The 18,864-nt window shown below is 39.2% G+C and overlaps 1 protein-coding gene across 1 annotated transcript; it reads left to right on the forward strand.

Moving 5' to 3' along the window:
- The first annotated feature begins 4,568 nt into the window (after positions 1-4,568).
- cdca7b (cell division cycle associated 7b) lies at positions 4,569-15,046 on the forward strand. The gene is made up of 10 exons (XM_067425696.1): positions 4,569-4,703; positions 5,847-5,921; positions 6,627-6,746; positions 6,825-7,208; positions 8,658-8,720; positions 8,859-9,029; positions 9,993-10,136; positions 10,213-10,362; positions 10,505-10,641; positions 14,668-15,046. Exons 1-10 carry the CDS (start codon positions 4,674-4,676, stop codon positions 14,687-14,689), a joined length of 1,296 nt encoding a protein of 431 aa, XP_067281797.1. The 5' UTR covers positions 4,569-4,673; the 3' UTR covers positions 14,690-15,046.
- Positions 15,047-18,864: the final 3,818 nt, after the last annotated feature.

An 18,864-nucleotide genomic window follows, 5' to 3' on the forward strand; every position in this document is an offset into this window, starting at 1 on the left:
TAGTTCACCTGCGTAAAAAAAAGTGTTGAAATGACAGAAACAACGCGTGTAAATGTGTATCGTCTTCTTCATTCTCGTCAGTCTGGTTTTTATTTAGCTATAAGTGCTTACATTATTCATTTTCTGTATTGTTTTGTCAACACACACACACAGACACACACACACATCAGTCATAGCAAAAGATAAGATCTTTCCTAACTCGTTTAACCACCGAGAGATTATTATTAGGCCACATGCACCTGATCCTTCCATTTAAAGTCTAAGCAACAGAGAAAATTATTATATGAAGCATTAGATGCTATGTTTATTCAGGAAACGCTTTTCACGAGAATAATACGGTAGGCCTAATGCTAACCTCTGAAGACCCAGGAAAACAATGCTTGATTTTTTTCATGCCACTGTTTAGAGCTTAAGAAACAAATGAATTTTTGTTTCAAAAAATGATATTGTACACTCATATGTTATGCTATCACCTTATGTGAACACCGGGACAACTGTTTAATTGTTTAATGACATGTATGCTTTAGGCAAAAAGACTCACCAGTTTTTTTTTTGTTTTTTTGTTTTTTGTCCCACTCACCAATAATTTTTCAGATTTCAGGATTTATTTATTTTTTAAACTAAACTTTCTTTGATTCTCAACTATTAAAGATATGACAGAATTAACTGATATACCATTTTACTTTATGCAACATGTGTGTAAAATTGCCATACATGTGTTTTTCCATTCAGTGCGATGGATCTATACACTGGATCTAATTTGCATATTAATGTGTTCTTGGAGCAACATGTAATAATGGGAGTCATTTTCATAATCATATTTTTATAGGAACATTGATATGTTATTCCTTTGACTTCAGTTGTGTCTCCTAAAATGCCTGATAAACATGATTTAAGTCCTGTTGTCTTCTACAGTTGACATTTATGAAATCAATAACCTGTCCTGTAACAAAAATTCATATTTTGAGAAACACCATAACATTTCCCTGAGATGTTTTATAACAATAAAAAAGTCAGATTTAAATCATAATTACAACATATTATGATATTTCCATAAGAATGCTAACTTTGATTATTCAGTCATTTTTAAAGTCCAAGGAGAAGTTGTCCTGGTGAAACCTTAAAATGGTCTAAGCCCTGAATGTGCTCTTTACAGGACATCCAGACTTAAAACTGTGACATGTATGGTGAAATTCACTCAAATATACTGTACCTGGACAGTGGCATCCAAGAGGTTAATATTTCCCCCATTAGATAGAGCCTGTTATGTTTTTGATTTAGTGAAATATCAGTTCTCCACAGCCGCCTCTAGGGGTCGCCATTTACTCACTGTTAATGCGCTCTGCTTTCTTTTTATATGGCCATCCTTTATAGATTTTAATCTAGTTTTTATTTATTTTGTATTTTATTTTATGTAGCTTTTTGCAGCTAGATTGTATTTAAGACTCAGCCAAAAAAAAAAAAAAAACACCTGTGTAGGTAGGCAGCTCATATGGACTTTGAGCACATGATGCTCTGAAACATGCTGCGGCTTGGTTTTGTGACACGGCCACTAGTTTGTCTTTGACTTTGCGTGCCAAGTGCTTGAAAACACAAAAGAAAGCAGCTAAACAAAGCTTAACCAGCTGTTGGTAATTTGCCGTCTTTATGTGCCGCTACCTGCTGTGAAATGGCGCTGCGCGGGTGGGCCGCGCGCACTGTGATTTCCCGCGCACATTGCGCCGGTACCGTATCATTTCGCTGTCATCCGCGCGCCCGTTCGCTGAGCGCATAAGTGAAGGTTTGCGGCATAAAGCAGTATTGATGGGGGACGTCTCCGGATGCAGGTGTTTGTGCTGACAAACGAGAAAAAGCGCTTCACTAGCTACTAATTGAGCAGAAAACATGGAGAAAAAAGAATGAGACGTGCATTATCTGTGGGCGAAGAGACACGCGCATCCAACCAGTTCAATCACACGTCAAACACAACAATACCGCTCAGGATTAGACGAGGCTCAGCTTCCGATGACTTTATAACTCATTTAATTCACTTACAACAGAGAACGTGCCTCATAAACACTCCGACATGATGAACGTGAGATGGGATCAAACTGGGTCCCGGGGCCTTCGAAGACGTGCTAGGGGTCCGTAGAAAAGTTTAATCTAGGCCTAAGAAAAACGGTGAAAGAATTAAACAAAACACAAAAAATATTTTTAAAAAATGTATAAGAGTAAAGACAAAAACGTAATATTGTTATTTGAAGGCCTAATATAAACCATAACAGCCTACTTGAAATTAGTCCTACACTGATCAGGAATTATGATCACCTTATCGTGTTGGTCCCCCTTTTGCTGCCCTCCTCAGCCCTGACCCATCGAGGCATGGCTCCTCTAGACCCCTGAAGGTGTGCTGTGGTATCTGGCACCAAGATGTTAGCAGTAGATCCTTTAACTCCTGTAAGTTGTGAGGTGAGGCCTCTATGGATTGGACTTGTTTGTTCAGCACATCCCACAGATGCTCGATTGGATTGAGATTTGGAGGCCGAGTCAACACCTCAAACTCGTTGTTGTGCTCCTCAAACCATTCCTGAAGCATTTGTGCTTTGTGTCAGGAGCATTATCCTGCTGGAAGAGCCACAGCCACCAGAATACCGTTTCCATGAAAGGCTGAACATGGTCTCAGCAATGCTTAGGTAGGTGGTCCGTGTCAAAGTAACATCCACATGGATGGAGGACCCAAGGTTTCCCAGCAGAACATCGCCCAAAGCATCACACTGCCTCCGCCGGCTCGCCTTCTTCCCATAGTGCATCCTGGTGTTTCCCATAACACACACGCATCCATTCATGTGATGTAAAAATATACATTATTCATCAGATGTTCAATGTGCACATGTAGCCTAATATCTCACCCACTAACAGGTGCTGTAATGAAGAGATACTCAGTGTTACTCACTTCACCTGTCACCTATCATACGGTCATAATGTTATGCCTGATCGGTGTATAGTTGCCTTTTAATGTAACAGTTTCCCTTGCACAAGGATGATCATATTTGAGGCCCATGCATTGAAAAAACAACAGCAACAGCATTTTGGCAATGCTATACAACCTGGAGAGCATGTGGTCTGTCTCAAAACAATTGAAAATGTTCCAGTGACTGATCACATCGAAAAGTTTTAGTTGGCCAAATTGAATTTCTGTGAATTAAACTGCATCGATTCACAGAAATTCAATTTGGCCATAACTGAAAAAGGTAGATGTGATCAGTCACTAGAACATTTTCGAAGACCTGATCTTGTTTTTTGTTTTTTATAGAGAGCTTTCTACCCAACATTGGATATATCTCAAACTTCCCTGTGTGCCAAAAACAAAAGGGCATTTTAGGCATGTTAAAGTTGATATGAAACAGAAGTTGCGATTATCTGTTATTCCACATTCTATGTGACGTATATCCAAGTAAAACGGCTTCTCGAACAGGAAAAAAGATTGGTCAAGGCTTTATTTTGTCCAAGGGGAATTGATTGGATGATTGGATCTTTGTCGTTTTACTATTGGTGGATCTATTATTTATTTATTTATTTGTTTAATCAGGGACAATACATTACATACAACACATGAATAAAACATAAAAATATGTAAAATACCTCAGATTTTGCCAACACTCACTAATTTTCATCCATAGTCCCTTGGCAGGTTGATGTTAAGGACAGGGACAAAACAAAACTAAAGAAACAAAAATACTATAGCTACTAAAATGTCTATAAATGATCACAATTTCGATTGAACACATGTCTCAGGTTGCCCCGCTCTCATGTAAGTGAACATAATCAAAGATTTTATTTTGATTAAAGATTAAGGCCACATGAATTTAAAAAAAACATGTGCACAGATAAACCATTTATGATGAATATCAAATACCTTTCCAAAGGCCACATTGAGTATAGGATATAGTATAACCAATAAGCATAGGCCTAATTGAATATTTGGGTATCATAACCTACTGAGCTAAAATATGTTACATTTCCACAATCCTAAGAAGTGTTTATGGCAGCAGTATACCATACTGTTATAGGCTGGTGAGTGTGTTAAAGGTTGGAGTTAAATGGCCATATTTTCTGTCAAACTAGTTGTCTGGCTCTATTGGTCAAGGTTTTACTTTGTTATGTAGACTAATATATCTTCAACAGGCCTTTGAAGTGCGTTTAGCTGCGTTAATAATTACATTATGCCCTTTATTGGTGTGTTCATTCTTCATTGCCTATGTGAAGCTGATTTGAGACAATCTGCATTGTAAAAAGCACTATATAGAATTGACTTGACTTGACTATGCACGCATTGTGTGTATGATGGGCGTCTGCATAAGGCATTTCCCGCGAAACTGGTAAGCGCTGCAAGCTGGACTGTTCCATTCGGAACGCGGGGGGGGGGGACGCGGTAAAGTAAACGCTTACATTGACGTTTAGAAAGGAGACTTATTTGTTTAATATAATCTATTACATGTTTATAGATATTATATATAATACATATTGTGTCGCTAAATCAAATTCGAAGCGAACTGCTGACATATTAAGTAATGGACTCCCCTCCGTTTCCTCACCGCCTCCTGTCCGCTCGTGTTGTTTTTTAAACCATTCATTCATGAAAGAGTTTAAATCACACACACTGAAAAGCACAAGAAATCACTTTATTTCCTAAAATGATGAAAACCCGCAACGCGTCATTGAAGGTAAGGGCGAGAAGGATTTTGTCTATTTAAAAATGTGCTTCTATAATCTCATTGACAAAGAGCGACGATAACAAAAGTTGAGCAACACAGCATTGCACACATATGCAGAAAGCGAGTAACATAAGTTACAGTTACAGCAATGATCACAGTTTTAAATACATAATGCATATTAATTGAGTCAGACCATCAGCAAATGTGATTTAAAAATGTGATTTAACCGATGATTATGTGACATTGTCTGTAACGTTAGTGTTTTGAACTGCACGCATGATCACTAAACATTAACTTTACGTTACATGCTTTTGGTTTACTTTATTTTGAATTTATGAATATTTTTTCATGCTTGTATTAAGTTAATATAATGATGGTGATCACAATAATATAACGAGCAAAGGTCATATTAATAATAATTATAATGAAGCCAAAATATCATATTAACAATAAGTGATTTACATTCTTATTTGATGCATTATTATTGTTTTTATTATTTATAATGTAATAATAATAACACTAATTAATGTTTTTTTTCTTTGACATTATTGTTATGCTTAATAATAATTAAAATAAAATATTATTATTAAAAGCACAATATGTAAGATTTTTGTATTAAAATATCCAAAAGCCACTAGAACAATGTTATATATTTTGTTGACTTGTGTACTTACATTATCATAAATGTTTCCAAGAATGTTTAAATCCAGAGAAATAAGTAATTTTAACCAGGACTCAGACCTATGACATCATATCTGGGTTACCCTCAATTTCTGCTTATATTGTTTTTGGATGCATTCATTGACACAAAACTAATCATTGTTGATTGTTCTACAGCCCAACACAGTTAATCTTAATATTGTTTAAATCTTGTTTTCTTGATTTACCACGAGTACCATGTTTTACCATGGCTAATATCCGGCTTATCTTTGCTATTTTTTTTTACGATTGTGTCTCATAATGGCGGCCGAGTGAACGAACAGAGTAGCATTATAACATAACTTTCAATACACTCAAATGTGTGTATTGTGATAAAACCCCACACACACGAGCGGAAGAAGAGAAAGCGCTCGTCCGCGACAGAATAAAAGCCCCGGCAAAAAATTACATATTGTGACTTTATTCTTCATTATTTAATGCTTGTGTTTTCAGGCGAAGCAGCTGGATGTGACGGACCTGTCAGACGACAGCAGAGACAGCATCCAATCCAAGGGATCCTGGAAGCCCGTTAGTATCTCTGACAGAAGTTATGGGAATGGATTTGGGGGGGGATTTATGAGAACATACATATTTTTCTAATGGTATAAAAAAAGCACAGATTGCTAATTGATTTTAAACATTAAAACCTGAACAATTATGACTGTAACTTGATAAAATCAGCAGAAAAAAATGCAGACATAGCATCAAAAATGCAGTGTATTTATGTGGCTTTTTTACAAATATTACAAATCTGACCGTTACAAGTCACCGGTGTTTGCAGAGGCACAAACCCTTAATTAAACTCGACATCAACCCAACAGAATAGAATGAAATATACCAAATGCTAGAAAACCAGGGCATTTCTGGTTCTTTTTTTCAGCCTGGTGATCTTAGTTTTCCAAGATTTGATTGTACAAATGGTCCAGGGAATTGAGTTGTTGTGATTCACACGAGCAGAACACAATAAAACGCTGTCGGTCTCAAGACACCCTCCATCTGCTGTGAGGAAACCCCAGGGTTAGGCTTTACCTCGTGCAAACACTGCCTTGAAATCAGAAAGGTTTCCCCTGTATGTCCGATAATTCGAAATATAAATATACTAGAGAAAATGGCAGGTCTCCTCCATGCTGTTTATCTCTTATGATTTTGGCAGTAGCAGCAAAACAGCGCTATTAATAATTGAGTTGGTTTTCGCACAATCCAGGAATAATAATGTGTTCTGTCACATCGCAGGGTGTTTGCTTCAGGTCCAAAAACAGCCCAGATGAGCTGGCACAGGCCTTCATGGACACAGACAGCGAGGGGGAGTTCAAGGGATTCACCAGGGAAGAGTGTGATTGGAAAAAACCTGTGGTAATCCCCTTTAAAACTCCTCTTCTGTTTGAACATTAATATTCAGATATAATCCTAACACAACCATTTCACATGCAGAGTGGGGGGTCTGATGAAGACAGCGACGACAACGGCTTTTATTCTGACGGGGAGGAACCGGCGTCTAAAAAGAGGCGCAGCTCTGGACTGTGTGTCGCATTCAAGTTTCCTGCCAAAAGAGGCCCCGCCCCTAAACGAAACACGGCCAGAAAAGGCAAGAAAGAGGCCACGCCCACAGCCCCACCCATCAGCAGCAAGCCAGCAGGAGGAAGCAGGAAGCGGCGTGAACCGGAACGATCAAAGCCAGTTTTATGTGAGAGTAAACGTCCGGAGAGCCAATCAAAACCCTCTGATGGCATGACCAATGTGGAGAGTCTACTGACAGACGAAGAGATGCAGATACTGAGCAAAAGAGCCAAAAACATTCAGGAAAATAAAGCAATGGTATTATTTTAAAATAATGTTCATTTTATACACCTATATATATATATATATATATATATATATATATATATATATATATATATATATATATATATATATATATATATATATAAAATACATTTTACTAATGTAATATTTGTAACTTTAATATAATATTTCTAAGTATTTGTTTTATTAATTTAGTTAATTTTGACAGTATAAGTGTGTGTGTGTGTGTGTGTGTGTGTATATATATATATATATATATATATATATATATATATATATATATATATATATATATATACACATACATACATACATACACACATATATATATATACACGTAGTTTTGAATTAATAGTATAATAAAAAAATTATACATTTTAAAACAAAATTATTTCAAAAGAAAATACTTAAAAACAGTATATATTAAATGTGTATGTATTGATATATATACTCATTTAATGAAATAATATATTTAAGTATTTTTTAATTAATTAAAATGTATATTTATATTTGTAGCATAATATTTAATATTTTAATATATATTTGTATAAAACATATTAAATTATTAAATATACTACCGTATTTTCCGGACTATAAGTCGCACTTTTTTTCATAGTTTGGCTGGTCCTGCGACTTATAGTCAGGTGCGACTTATATATCAAATTTAATTCATACTGACTGACAAGAATAAACATATAGTCGCGAGAATGCGCTCTATGCTGCTCCTGTAGCCTAATATTTACTTATAGACAACAACTTAGAAAGACTGAACACAAACAAAATGCCCCCATAAAGAAAATGTTATTCTGCAAAACACAAACAGCATGTAGTAAAACATGCAGCGGAGAACGATTCTCACAGCGTTCGTCTCGCGCGGCTGCGCCTCTCCCGGCAGAGAGTTCAAGCGTCTGTGGACTCGTTCCTTCAGATCTGGCCATCTTGCTTACAGTCCGCAAGTAGATTTCTTTTTCTTCTTCATCACAGTTAAAGTAACCTCTGCTTTTCGCCAGTCCCTTACAAGTTTCTCACTCACTTCAAACTTTCTTTCTTCTGCTCGGGTTATGCAGTGAAGCGGGCACGAGCGAGTGCACGCGAGCAGGTGCTCGCATGCGCGCGCGGGTGCTCGCGTGCTCGCATGCGCGCGGCTCCAGCTCTGTCCTAATGCGACTTATAGTCCAGTGCGACTTATATATGTTTTTTTCCGCGTCATGACGCATTTTTTGACTGATGCGACTTATACTCCGGAGCGACTTATAGTCCGGAAAATACGTACGCGCAAGTGTGTGTGTGTATATGTATGTATTATCTATATATTTTTTTAAAAGTATTAATTCATTATAGTATTATCATATAGTTGCAACATTTAATACTTTTAATACAATATTTATGTAAATTAAGTTTATTCTTTTTGTATAATTGCTTGTACGATCTTGTTAACTTTAAAACAATCTTTTCTTGCAGCTTGCAAAACTTTTTGCAGACTTGAGTTCTTTGCCTGAACTTCCTTCCAGAACGACTCCCACAGTAAGAGCTCACGATCTCCTACACCTCCGTAGCGCTCAGAACACACTCGCACATGCCTTCAAATGGCTTTCTCTCTTCCAGTGCCATTACAAAATGTGTGTTGTTTTTTTAATGATGGCTTGTCTTTGCCCTAAATAGAAGAAAAAGAAGCCATCAACCCCAAAACGTCGTTTTTCAGAGGTTCAGAGCGAGAGACGGAACCCGGGCCGCAAGGCCAGACCCCGCGAGCATTTCGGGATCGAGGTGGAGGAAAAACCGGCCACTCAGAAGAGACAGAGCGGCCAAATCGACATCCAGCGCCTGATGGAGGTAAGACAGACACAAATCACTGAACTGATTTCAATCAAAGTCATCTATCCTCCAATCACAACAGACTGGGCCGTCTGACCAATCAGAGCAGAGTAGACCAGTCACAACAGACTGGGCCGTCTGACCAATCAGAGCAGAGTAGACCAGACCAATCACAACAGACTGAGTCATCTGACCAATCAGAGCAGAGTAGACCAGTCACAACAGACTGGGCCGTCTGACCAATCAGAGCAGAGTAGACCAGTCACAACAGACTGGGCCGTCTGACCAATCAGAGGAGAGTAGACCAGACCAATCACAACAGACTGGGCCGTCTGACCAATCAGAGGAGAGTAGACCAGACCAATCACAACAGACTAGGTCATCTGACCAATCAGAGCAGAGTAGACCAGACCAATCACAACAGACTGGGCTGTCTGACCAATCAGAGCAGAATAGACCAGACCAATCACAACAGACTGAGTCATCTGACCAATCAGAGCAGAGTAGACCTATCATAACAGGCTGGGTCACCTGACCAATCAGAGCAGAGTCAACCAATCACAACAGACCGAGTCATCTGACCAATCAGTGCAGAGTAGGAAAGGCACTGCTTTATTGAACCGCTTCAGACGCAATAGCTGCAATAGATTTTATTCATGTAAGCCTGTTGTAGGAACGTTAAAAAGCACTTTAAAATAAATTATCATTGCTAATATTTTTTTAATGTATTTTTATTTTTAAAATCTATTATTTAGTATCTTTAAGACAAAATGTTAAAGATGAATGGTGTATTTTGTATTACGTAATTTTGGTGCATTATAATTCCTCGAATCCAAAAGCATAAACGTCCCCCACAGTTTGTGGTCTTGAGTGAAGTAGTTTGACCTGACGCTGGTGTGTGTGTGTGTGTGTGTGTGTGTGTGTGTGTGTGTGTGTGTGTGTATGTGTGTGCGTGTGCGCGCGCGTGTGTGTGTCCTGCAGGTGAAGGATGGTCTCGGAGACGTGCGGCCCCGGAAGAAGAAGCGGCGCGCCCGCGAGTCCATCCGCATGCCGGAGGACATCACAGAAGAAGAGCTGGAGAACGTCGCCGATCGCGCCAAAGACAAAATCCTCGATAAAGATAACGTGAGTGCTGCTGCATCACTGCTGTTCCTCTGTCGTGCTTGTCTTTGCTGCATTAACACGACGCCTGCGCTCTCAGGGCAGCACGTGCCACCAGTGCCGTCAGAAGACCCTCGACACCAAGACAGAATGCAGGGGCATGTACTGCCAGGGGGTCAAAGGTCAGTTCTGCGGCCCCTGTTTACGCAACCGCTACGGGGAAGACGTCCGCACGGCCCTGCTGGATCCTGTAAGTCGCTTGAGCCTGAGTTATTGTTGACCTAAAATTATTACAGATACTAAAGTTTTATGCATGCACTTTCTTGATATGAGATATAAATGAGATTCTTCACATGATGATGATGATGATGATGTGTTTGTGTGTCCTGCAGTCGTGGGAGTGTCCCATCTGTCGAGGAGTGTGTAACTGCAGTCTGTGCAGGAAGCGTGATGGACGCTGCGCCACCGGGGCTCTCACCAGACTAGCCAAATTCTACGGACACGACAACGTCAAGGAGTATTTGGAGAGGTTAGTTTTCCACGGGGATCAAAACTTTATACAGTGAGGAAAACAAGTATTTGAACACCCTGCTGTTTTGCAAGTTCTCCCACTTAGAAATCATGGAGGGGTCTGAAACGGTCATCGTAGGGGCATGTCCACTGTGAGAGACATAATCTAAAAAAAAAATCCAGAAATCACAATGTATGAATTTTTAACTCTTTATTTGTATGATACAGCTGCAAATAAGTGTTTAAACACCTGAGAAAATCAATGTTAATATTTGGTACAGTAGCCTCTGTTTGCAATTACAGAGGTCAAACGTTTCCTGTAGTTTTTCACCAGGTTTGCACACACTGCAGGAGGGATTTTGGCCCACTCCTCCACACAGATCTTCTCTAGATCAGTCAGGTTCCTGGCCTGTCACTGAGAAACACGGAGTTTGAGCTCTCTCCAAAGATTCTCTATCGGGTTTAGCTCTGGAGACTGGCTAGGCCACGCCTGAACCTTGATATGCTTCTTACAGAACCACTCCTTGGTTATCCTGGCTGTGTGCTTCGGGTCATTGTCATGTTGGAAGACCCAGCCTCGAACCATCTTCAATGCTCTAACTGAGGGAAGGAGGTTGTTCCCCAAAATCTTGCAATACATGGCCCCGGTCATCCTCTCCTTAATACAGTGCAGTCGCCCTGTCCCATGTGTAGAAAAACACCCCAAAGCATGATGCTACCACCCCCATGCTTCACAGTAGGGATGGTGTTCTTGGGATGGTACTCATCATTCTTCTTCCTCCAAACACGTTTAGTGGAATTATGACCAAAAAGGAATATTTTGGTCTCATCTGACCACATGACTTTCTCCCATGACTCCTCTGGATCATCCAAATGGTCATTGGCAAACTTAAGACGGGCCTGGACATGTGCTGGTTAAACAGGGGAACCTTCCGTGCCATGCATGATTTCAAACCATGACGTCTTAGTGTATTACCAACAGTAACCTTGGAAACGGTGGTCCCAGCTGTTTTCAGGCCATTGACCAGCTCCTCCCGGGTTGTTCTGGGCTGATTTCTCACCTTTCTTAGGATCATTGAGACCCCACGAGGTGAGATCTTGCATGGAGCCCCAGTCTGAGGGAGATTGACAGTCATGTTTAGCTTCTTCCATTTTCTAATGATTGCTCCAACAGTGGACCTTTTTTCACCAGGCCTGCTTATTTTCCCGTAGCCCTTTCCAGCCTTGTGGAGGTGTACAATTTTGTCTCTAGTGTCTTTGGACAGCTCTTTGGTCTTGGCCATGTTAGTAGTTGGATTCTTACCGATTGTATGGGGTGGACAGGTGTCTTTATGCAGCTAACGACCTCAAATAGGTGCAACTAATTTAGGATAATAAATGGAGTGGAGGTGGATATTTTAAAGGCAAACTAACAGGTCTGAGGGTCAGAATTCTAGCTGATAGACAGGTGTTCAAATACTTATTTTCAGCTGTATCATACAAATAAATAGTTAAAAAAAAAAAAAATTGTGAAAGATTTTTTTGTGTGATTGTTTCTCACAGTGGACATGCACCTACGATGACAATTTCAGACCCCTCCATGGTTTCTAAGTGGGAGAACTTGCAAAATAGCAGGGTGTTCAAATACTTATTTTCCTCACTGTATATGGTATATATTAGTAAGAAAGGCTTGCATTAACTTTTTTTTGCTCACCAGCCACTATGGCTAGTGGTTTTCCAAAGTTAATAGCATTATCACTGGCCACAATTTTGACATCGGAAAACTTGCCATGTAGATATTTTAACAGGTATATTAGGCTGCTGTCACTTTAAGTTCTCCTAAAACATAACTCACTGTGTTTACATGAATACTCGCCATTATTTTGTGTGTTTTTTTGACTGTTTAAGCGCAATAAGCAGCGATAAAGACCTCAATTTATTCCTGATAGGTGGCTTTATGTGTGTTCACAAAATCTGCAGGAATGAGTAAAATTATGTGCAGGGGGTGGGGGTAAGCTGATGTTGTGTGTCTATTCTGTGGAAAATGAGTATCGAAAGAGTTTTAGATATTTCAGTATCGATATGTATGGAAAAATATGCGTTTCGCTCCGTTTTCCATTTCAGATAGTACCTCCACAATAGTACCTGGTCATCATAGCGACGCCACAGGAAACTGCCGTGACGTAATCTTCTACGCGACACACACACTAGACTGGGTAAACCCAGCTAGCCTAGAAATCTAGACGCACCCTAGTGGCAGCAAATCTAATCTGCCGCGAGTGTCGTCTAGCAACTCTCAATACCCTTCTGAGCTATAATCGCCTAACTCTTGCCAGACCAATCACATCGTGTATAGAGTCGGTGGGCGGGGCCATAATGACGACGGCCGAGTTGCGTTTGCGTGCTTCTAGTAAACACAGAAACTGGCGAACGGCGGTCTTTCGAATCAGCTCTGACCGCGACTCTGGAAGACTTGGAGTTAAGCTTTTCTCTGAGAAAAGAACAAAGAACGGCACTGAAGTCATTCTTAAGAAGGGAAGATGTGTTCAGAGTTTAGCCGACCGGATACGGTGAATGTTTAATCTGTCAACAAGCTCTGCTTCACCTTCGTTGCTCTGGTTGGTTGTAGCGCTATCCTATCGCGTGCAGAGGGAGTTTGAAAGACAACCGTTTATCCGCCACTCGGATTGAGCTGTCAATGGAGAGTTTCCAGACCAAACATCTTGATGTGGGTCTGGCTTGTCAGGCTAAAACCCAGCCTGATCTGTCTGTGATTTGATTTCACTCGTCAACTCAGTCTGGAAACCTGTACATTAATTTCTACTGCTTCTGTTACACTTTTGCGGGAACCAATCACAGACTGGCTTATCCAACTGGCGCGCTATTGGCTGGTTTAACACGATGACCGATAGAGAAGTGATGGATCGTTGCCCATTGATCACGCCTCTTGTGGTCTGATTGGTTGAAGGACTGTCCAATTGCATACAGATTCATTTGAATAATGTCAGCTGATCACACCTTTTGTGGTCTGATTGGTTGAAGGACTGTCCAATTGCATACAGACTCATTTGAATAATGTCAGTTGATCACACCTCTTGTGCAAAGCAGACTCCCAGACCAATGTTCAATCTTAAATTGAGCTTCGTCTGGTGATCGCCAGACAACACAAACGCAGGACAATGGAGTATTTTAAGTGGATGCTGTTTTGGATCCTCGGGATGCGTCTGTTTCTCACAGCAAGAAGACAAACATCAGCAGTCTGCCGTGTTTTCATGTCACATTTTAGTATCGCCTCAGCTCGCTTAGAACCTCGCCGGAGGTGATACAAAAAATGTGTCTGGAAGCAGGTACAGGTACAACTTATACACGGTGGAAAACCAAACAAATGTGAGTCGAGGCGAGGCGAGCTGGTACTGTGTAATGGAAAAACGCCAATATAGTGCTTTAGACGAGTCCTGGCTCGCAGACCGCTCTCTCTCTCTCTCTCTCTCTCTCTCTCTCTCTCTCTCTCTCTCTCTCTCTCTCTCTCTCTCTCTCTCTCTCTCTCTCTCTCTCTCTCTCTCTCTCTCTCTATTCAATTCAGCTAAGTTATGCAGGTATGGATATATAAATACATAATATAATTAAAGAAAAATAAAAACATATACATTGCTATATTGTAAATATATTATGACATAACTCAATAGGTTGTAAAATACAGAGCAAATGGTTCCAGAGAGCAGTGAAGAGACTCAAGAGTGTTCTGCCTTTGTCCCTCATGATATGGCAGGAGGACACATACTGTGCTGCCAAGTGGAGACATTTCTCTTCTTCTCCTGAGATATAACAGTTTGTCGATGTCACTTGCTTGCTGGAATTCGGGTAACATTTGAGTGATTTGGGTGAAGTATGTTTCTCTCACTCTCTCAACCCCAGTAGGTCAGAAGTCAAATGTGAAAGCAGTTTCAGACTGACTTGATGGTTATTTTCTATCTGTACACGCAGATACATCAGCTTCAGTCTGACCTGCATGTGTGTCGCTGCATATCTGAAGGAGTGTAATGTGGCGTTGTGTTTGTGTTTCCAGTCTGCAGAAGGACGTCGAGTGAAGCCAGATCATCTGACACACACACACAGAAGACGACGACGCACCTGTTTCAAATCAAACACCTTTTACTCCTGACATTTTTAAAGTTTAGCATGAAACACTGACGGTTTAACAGTGTTCAGCACGGATATGCAAATCAGTCTTTCTCTTGTACTTCACACTGTCATACTGAGCTTTTACTGATTTTATGTTTGTTTTTATGAATCGTACTGTTCTCTCGCATATTAAACACAGAGATATCATGAAAGCTTGTAACAGATTACAGAACTTTCTTTTATTTGCACAATTTCTCTGAAAATTAGCATTTAGATTTGTGGAAATTAGATTTGTAATAAAGGTCCTTTTATTTCACTTTTTACATGGTCTTGTGTCATGAAATCATTAAGTTTTTCAGTTTTTGAAATAAATTCATGATGTTTAATGATAAAGAGGTAAACATATTGTTTCAATTTTGGCACAAACATATAAATACATTTTTTTCTGTCAGTCTTTCCCATCTCTCTGGTTTAGTTTGAGTGACTGGAGTAAAGTGGATTATAGATTATATCCAAAGGCTTTCTTCCTACATTATATATAAACATTAACCACCTAAAACTGACAAGGACAAATTATATTAAGTGCAGGAACAATATATGAATTGTCTAAAAAAAAATCCATCAAACTAAAACTATTTTTTTATTATTATTTTCCCACAAAATAAGAGCAAAACGTATTGACCTATAAAAAATATTACAATATACAAATGTGAGCACATTGAAACAGACCAAACCCTTATGAAAAAAAGTATGATTTTATATAACCGTCACAAAGCCATTTTTTTCAAAGGCTAATCCTAAATTAAATTCATTTAGACATGTTTAAAGCCCTTTTTTTTGGCGTTTTGACATTATCTGATAAATGCTTACAGTAAAACTAAATATATATATATTATATATATATATATATATATATATATATATATATATATATATATATATATTACAGCATTTAAAATGAGTGCTGCGCTGCAAAATCAGATAAAGATATTTTAGAAAGATATTTTGCAAACCTGTGTCTGTGCTCAGAGTCATGAATTCCCAACCAGAGTTTATGAATCTCATTATCTGTTTATCATACAGTATGAAATTAACATAAAACTGGTGAGATGTGTCGCATGAACATTTTTTGTAGAGAGACAGGTGCTCGGTTGCTGTCTCGATGGAGACTGAGTGAGTGTGACTGACACACACTCACACACACACACACACACAGCAGCAGCAGCTGTTAAAGTGGATAAAGCCCCCCTTTAGTGGCGCAGTGCAGGTACAGAGCTGTCAATCAAACGAAGAAAAGAACAAAAGAGATCCGCCCTCCTGCCCACCTGAAGCCACCTCCACATCCTCCTCACTCCTGGCCGGCCTCCTGTCACTGACTTCCCCGCGCCGCAGACGCTCAGAGACGAGCTTCTGCAGTTTGTTGTCGGCATAGGTTGTCGGTGATCAGAATAACCGCGGGATGGCGTCACATGACCTGTCAGTCAGCAGCGTGACATGCTGTAGTTTAGCTAAAACATTTTTAATATAACTTAATACTAAGTTTTAGGGGTTTGTTCAGATAATAAATCAAAATAATGCCGATTAATCATTATAAAATGAAAAGCTAAATGAATGCAGTAAAACCGATGTAGTGACGTCACACGCGCGTGTAACCAATTTATGGCAAGCCGTTTTAACTTTTATTTATTCTCAGGCTATGAATTCTTGATATCAGCAATTCAATTTTTACTAGATAAAATGCTAAGTCTTGACATCAGAAATTGGATTTCTACTAGCAAGAGCAGCTATCTTACTGATTCTTGTAATTCAGATATAAAAAAATGTCATCACTTGCAGAAATACAAATTCTTCATATCAAGGATTACATTTTAGCTAGTAAATTACTCTCCTAATTACTGATATCAGAAATAACATGTTGAAATATATTTACAGATATGAATAATTAACATTTCCACTAATGACAGCTGAGTTCTTGTTATCAGGAATTTATATTTAATTGAAATATGTATATATAAATATATATATATATATATATATATATATATATATATATATATATATATATATATATATATATATATATATATATATATACAGTCTTGTTCAAAATAATAGCAGTACAATGTGACTAACCAGAATAATCAAGGTTTTTAGTATATTTTTTATTGCTACGTGGCAAACAAGTTACCAGTAGGTTCAGTAGATTCTCAGAAAACAAACAAGACCCAGCATTCATGATATGCACGCTCTTAAGGCTGTGCAATTGGGCAATTAGTTGAATTAGTTGAAAGGGGTGTGTTCAAAAAAATAGCAGTGTGGCATTCAATCACTGAGGTCATCAATTTTGTGAAGAAACAGGTGTGAATCAGGTGGCCCCTATTTAAGGATGAAGCCAACACTTGTTGAACATGCATTTGAAAGCTGAAGAAAATGGGTCGTTCAAGACATTGTTCAGAAGAACAGCGTACTTTGATTAAAAAGTTGATTAGAGAGGGGAAAACCTATAAAGAGGTGCAAAAAATGATAGGCTGTTCAGCTAAACATCTCCAATGCCTTAAAATGGAGAGCAAAACCAGAGAGACGTGGAAGAAAACGGAAGACAACCATCAAAATGGATAGAAGAATAACCAGAATGGCAAAGGCTCAGCCAATGATCACCTCCAGGATGATCAAAGACAGTCTGGAGTTACCTGTAAGTACTGTGACAGTTAGAAGACGTCTGTGTGAAGCTAATCTATTTTCAAGAATCCCCCGCAAAGTCCCTCTGTTAAAAAAAAGGCATGTGCAGAAGAGGTTACAATTTGCCAAAGAACACATCAACTGGCCTAAAGAGAAATGGAGGAACATTTTGTGGACTGATGAGAGTAAAATTGTTCTTTTTGGGTCCAAGGGCCACAGGCAGTTTGTGAGACGACCCCCAAACTCTGAATTCAAGCCACAGTACACAGTGAAGACAGTGAAGCATGGAGGTGCAAGCATCATGATATGGGCATGTTTCTCCTACTATGGTATTGGGCCTATTTATCGCATACCAGGGATCATGGATCAGTTTGCATATGTTAAAATACTTGAAGAGGTCATGTTGCCCTATGCTGAAGAGGACATGCCCTTGAAACGGTTGTTTTAACAAGACAATGACCCAAAACACACTAGTAAACGGGCAAAGTCTTGGTTCCAAACCAACAAAATTTATGTTATGGAGTGGCCAGCCCAATCTCCAGACCTTAATCCAATTGAGAACTTGTGGGGTGATATCAAAAATGCTGTTTCTGAAGCAAAACCAAGAAATGTGAATGAATTGTGGAATGTTGTTAAAGAATCATGGAGTGGAATAACAGCTGAGAGGTGCCACAAGTTGGTTGACTCCATCCCACACAGATTTTAAAAAATTGTGGTCATACAACTAAATATTAGTTTAGTGATTCGCAGGATTGCTAAATCCCAGAAAAAAAAATGTTTGTACAAAATAGTTTTGAGTTTGTACAGTCAAAGGTAGACACTGCTATTTTTTTGAACACACCCCTTTCAACTAATTGCCCAATAGCACAGCCTTAAGAGCGTGCATATCATGAATGCTGGGTCTTGTTTGTTTTCTGAGAATCTACTGAACCTACTGGTAACTTGTTTGCCACGTAGCAATAAAAAATATACTAAAAACCTTGATTATTCTGGTTAGTCACATTGTACTGCTATTATTTTGAACAAGACTGTATATATATATATATACACACACACACACTGTATTGCAAAAGGTATTGGGACACCCCTCCAAATCATTGAATTCAGGTGTTCCAATCACTTCCATATCCACAGCAGGTGTAAAAAAAATCAAGCACTAGGCCTGCAGAGACTTCTACACACATTAGTGAAAGAATGGGTCACTCAGGCGCTCAGTGAACTCAAGCGTGGGGCCGTGGTAGGGTCTGTGCATCACAGTGCACAGAAGTCACCAGCTTTCTGCAGTTGACAGCTACAGACACAGTTGCCTGTAGAATGGTACTTGCCTGACTGCATTGTGCCAAGTGGAAAGTTTGGTGGAGGGAGGATTATGGTGTGGGGTTGATTTTCAGGGGTTGGGCTTGGCCCTTTAGTTCCAGTGAAAGGAACTCTTAATGCTTCAGCATATCAAGACATTTAAGAC

Source organism: Pseudorasbora parva, chromosome 19 (assembly GCF_024679245.1).
Source record: "Pseudorasbora parva isolate DD20220531a chromosome 19, ASM2467924v1, whole genome shotgun sequence".
NCBI lineage: Eukaryota > Metazoa > Chordata > Actinopteri > Cypriniformes > Gobionidae > Pseudorasbora > Pseudorasbora parva.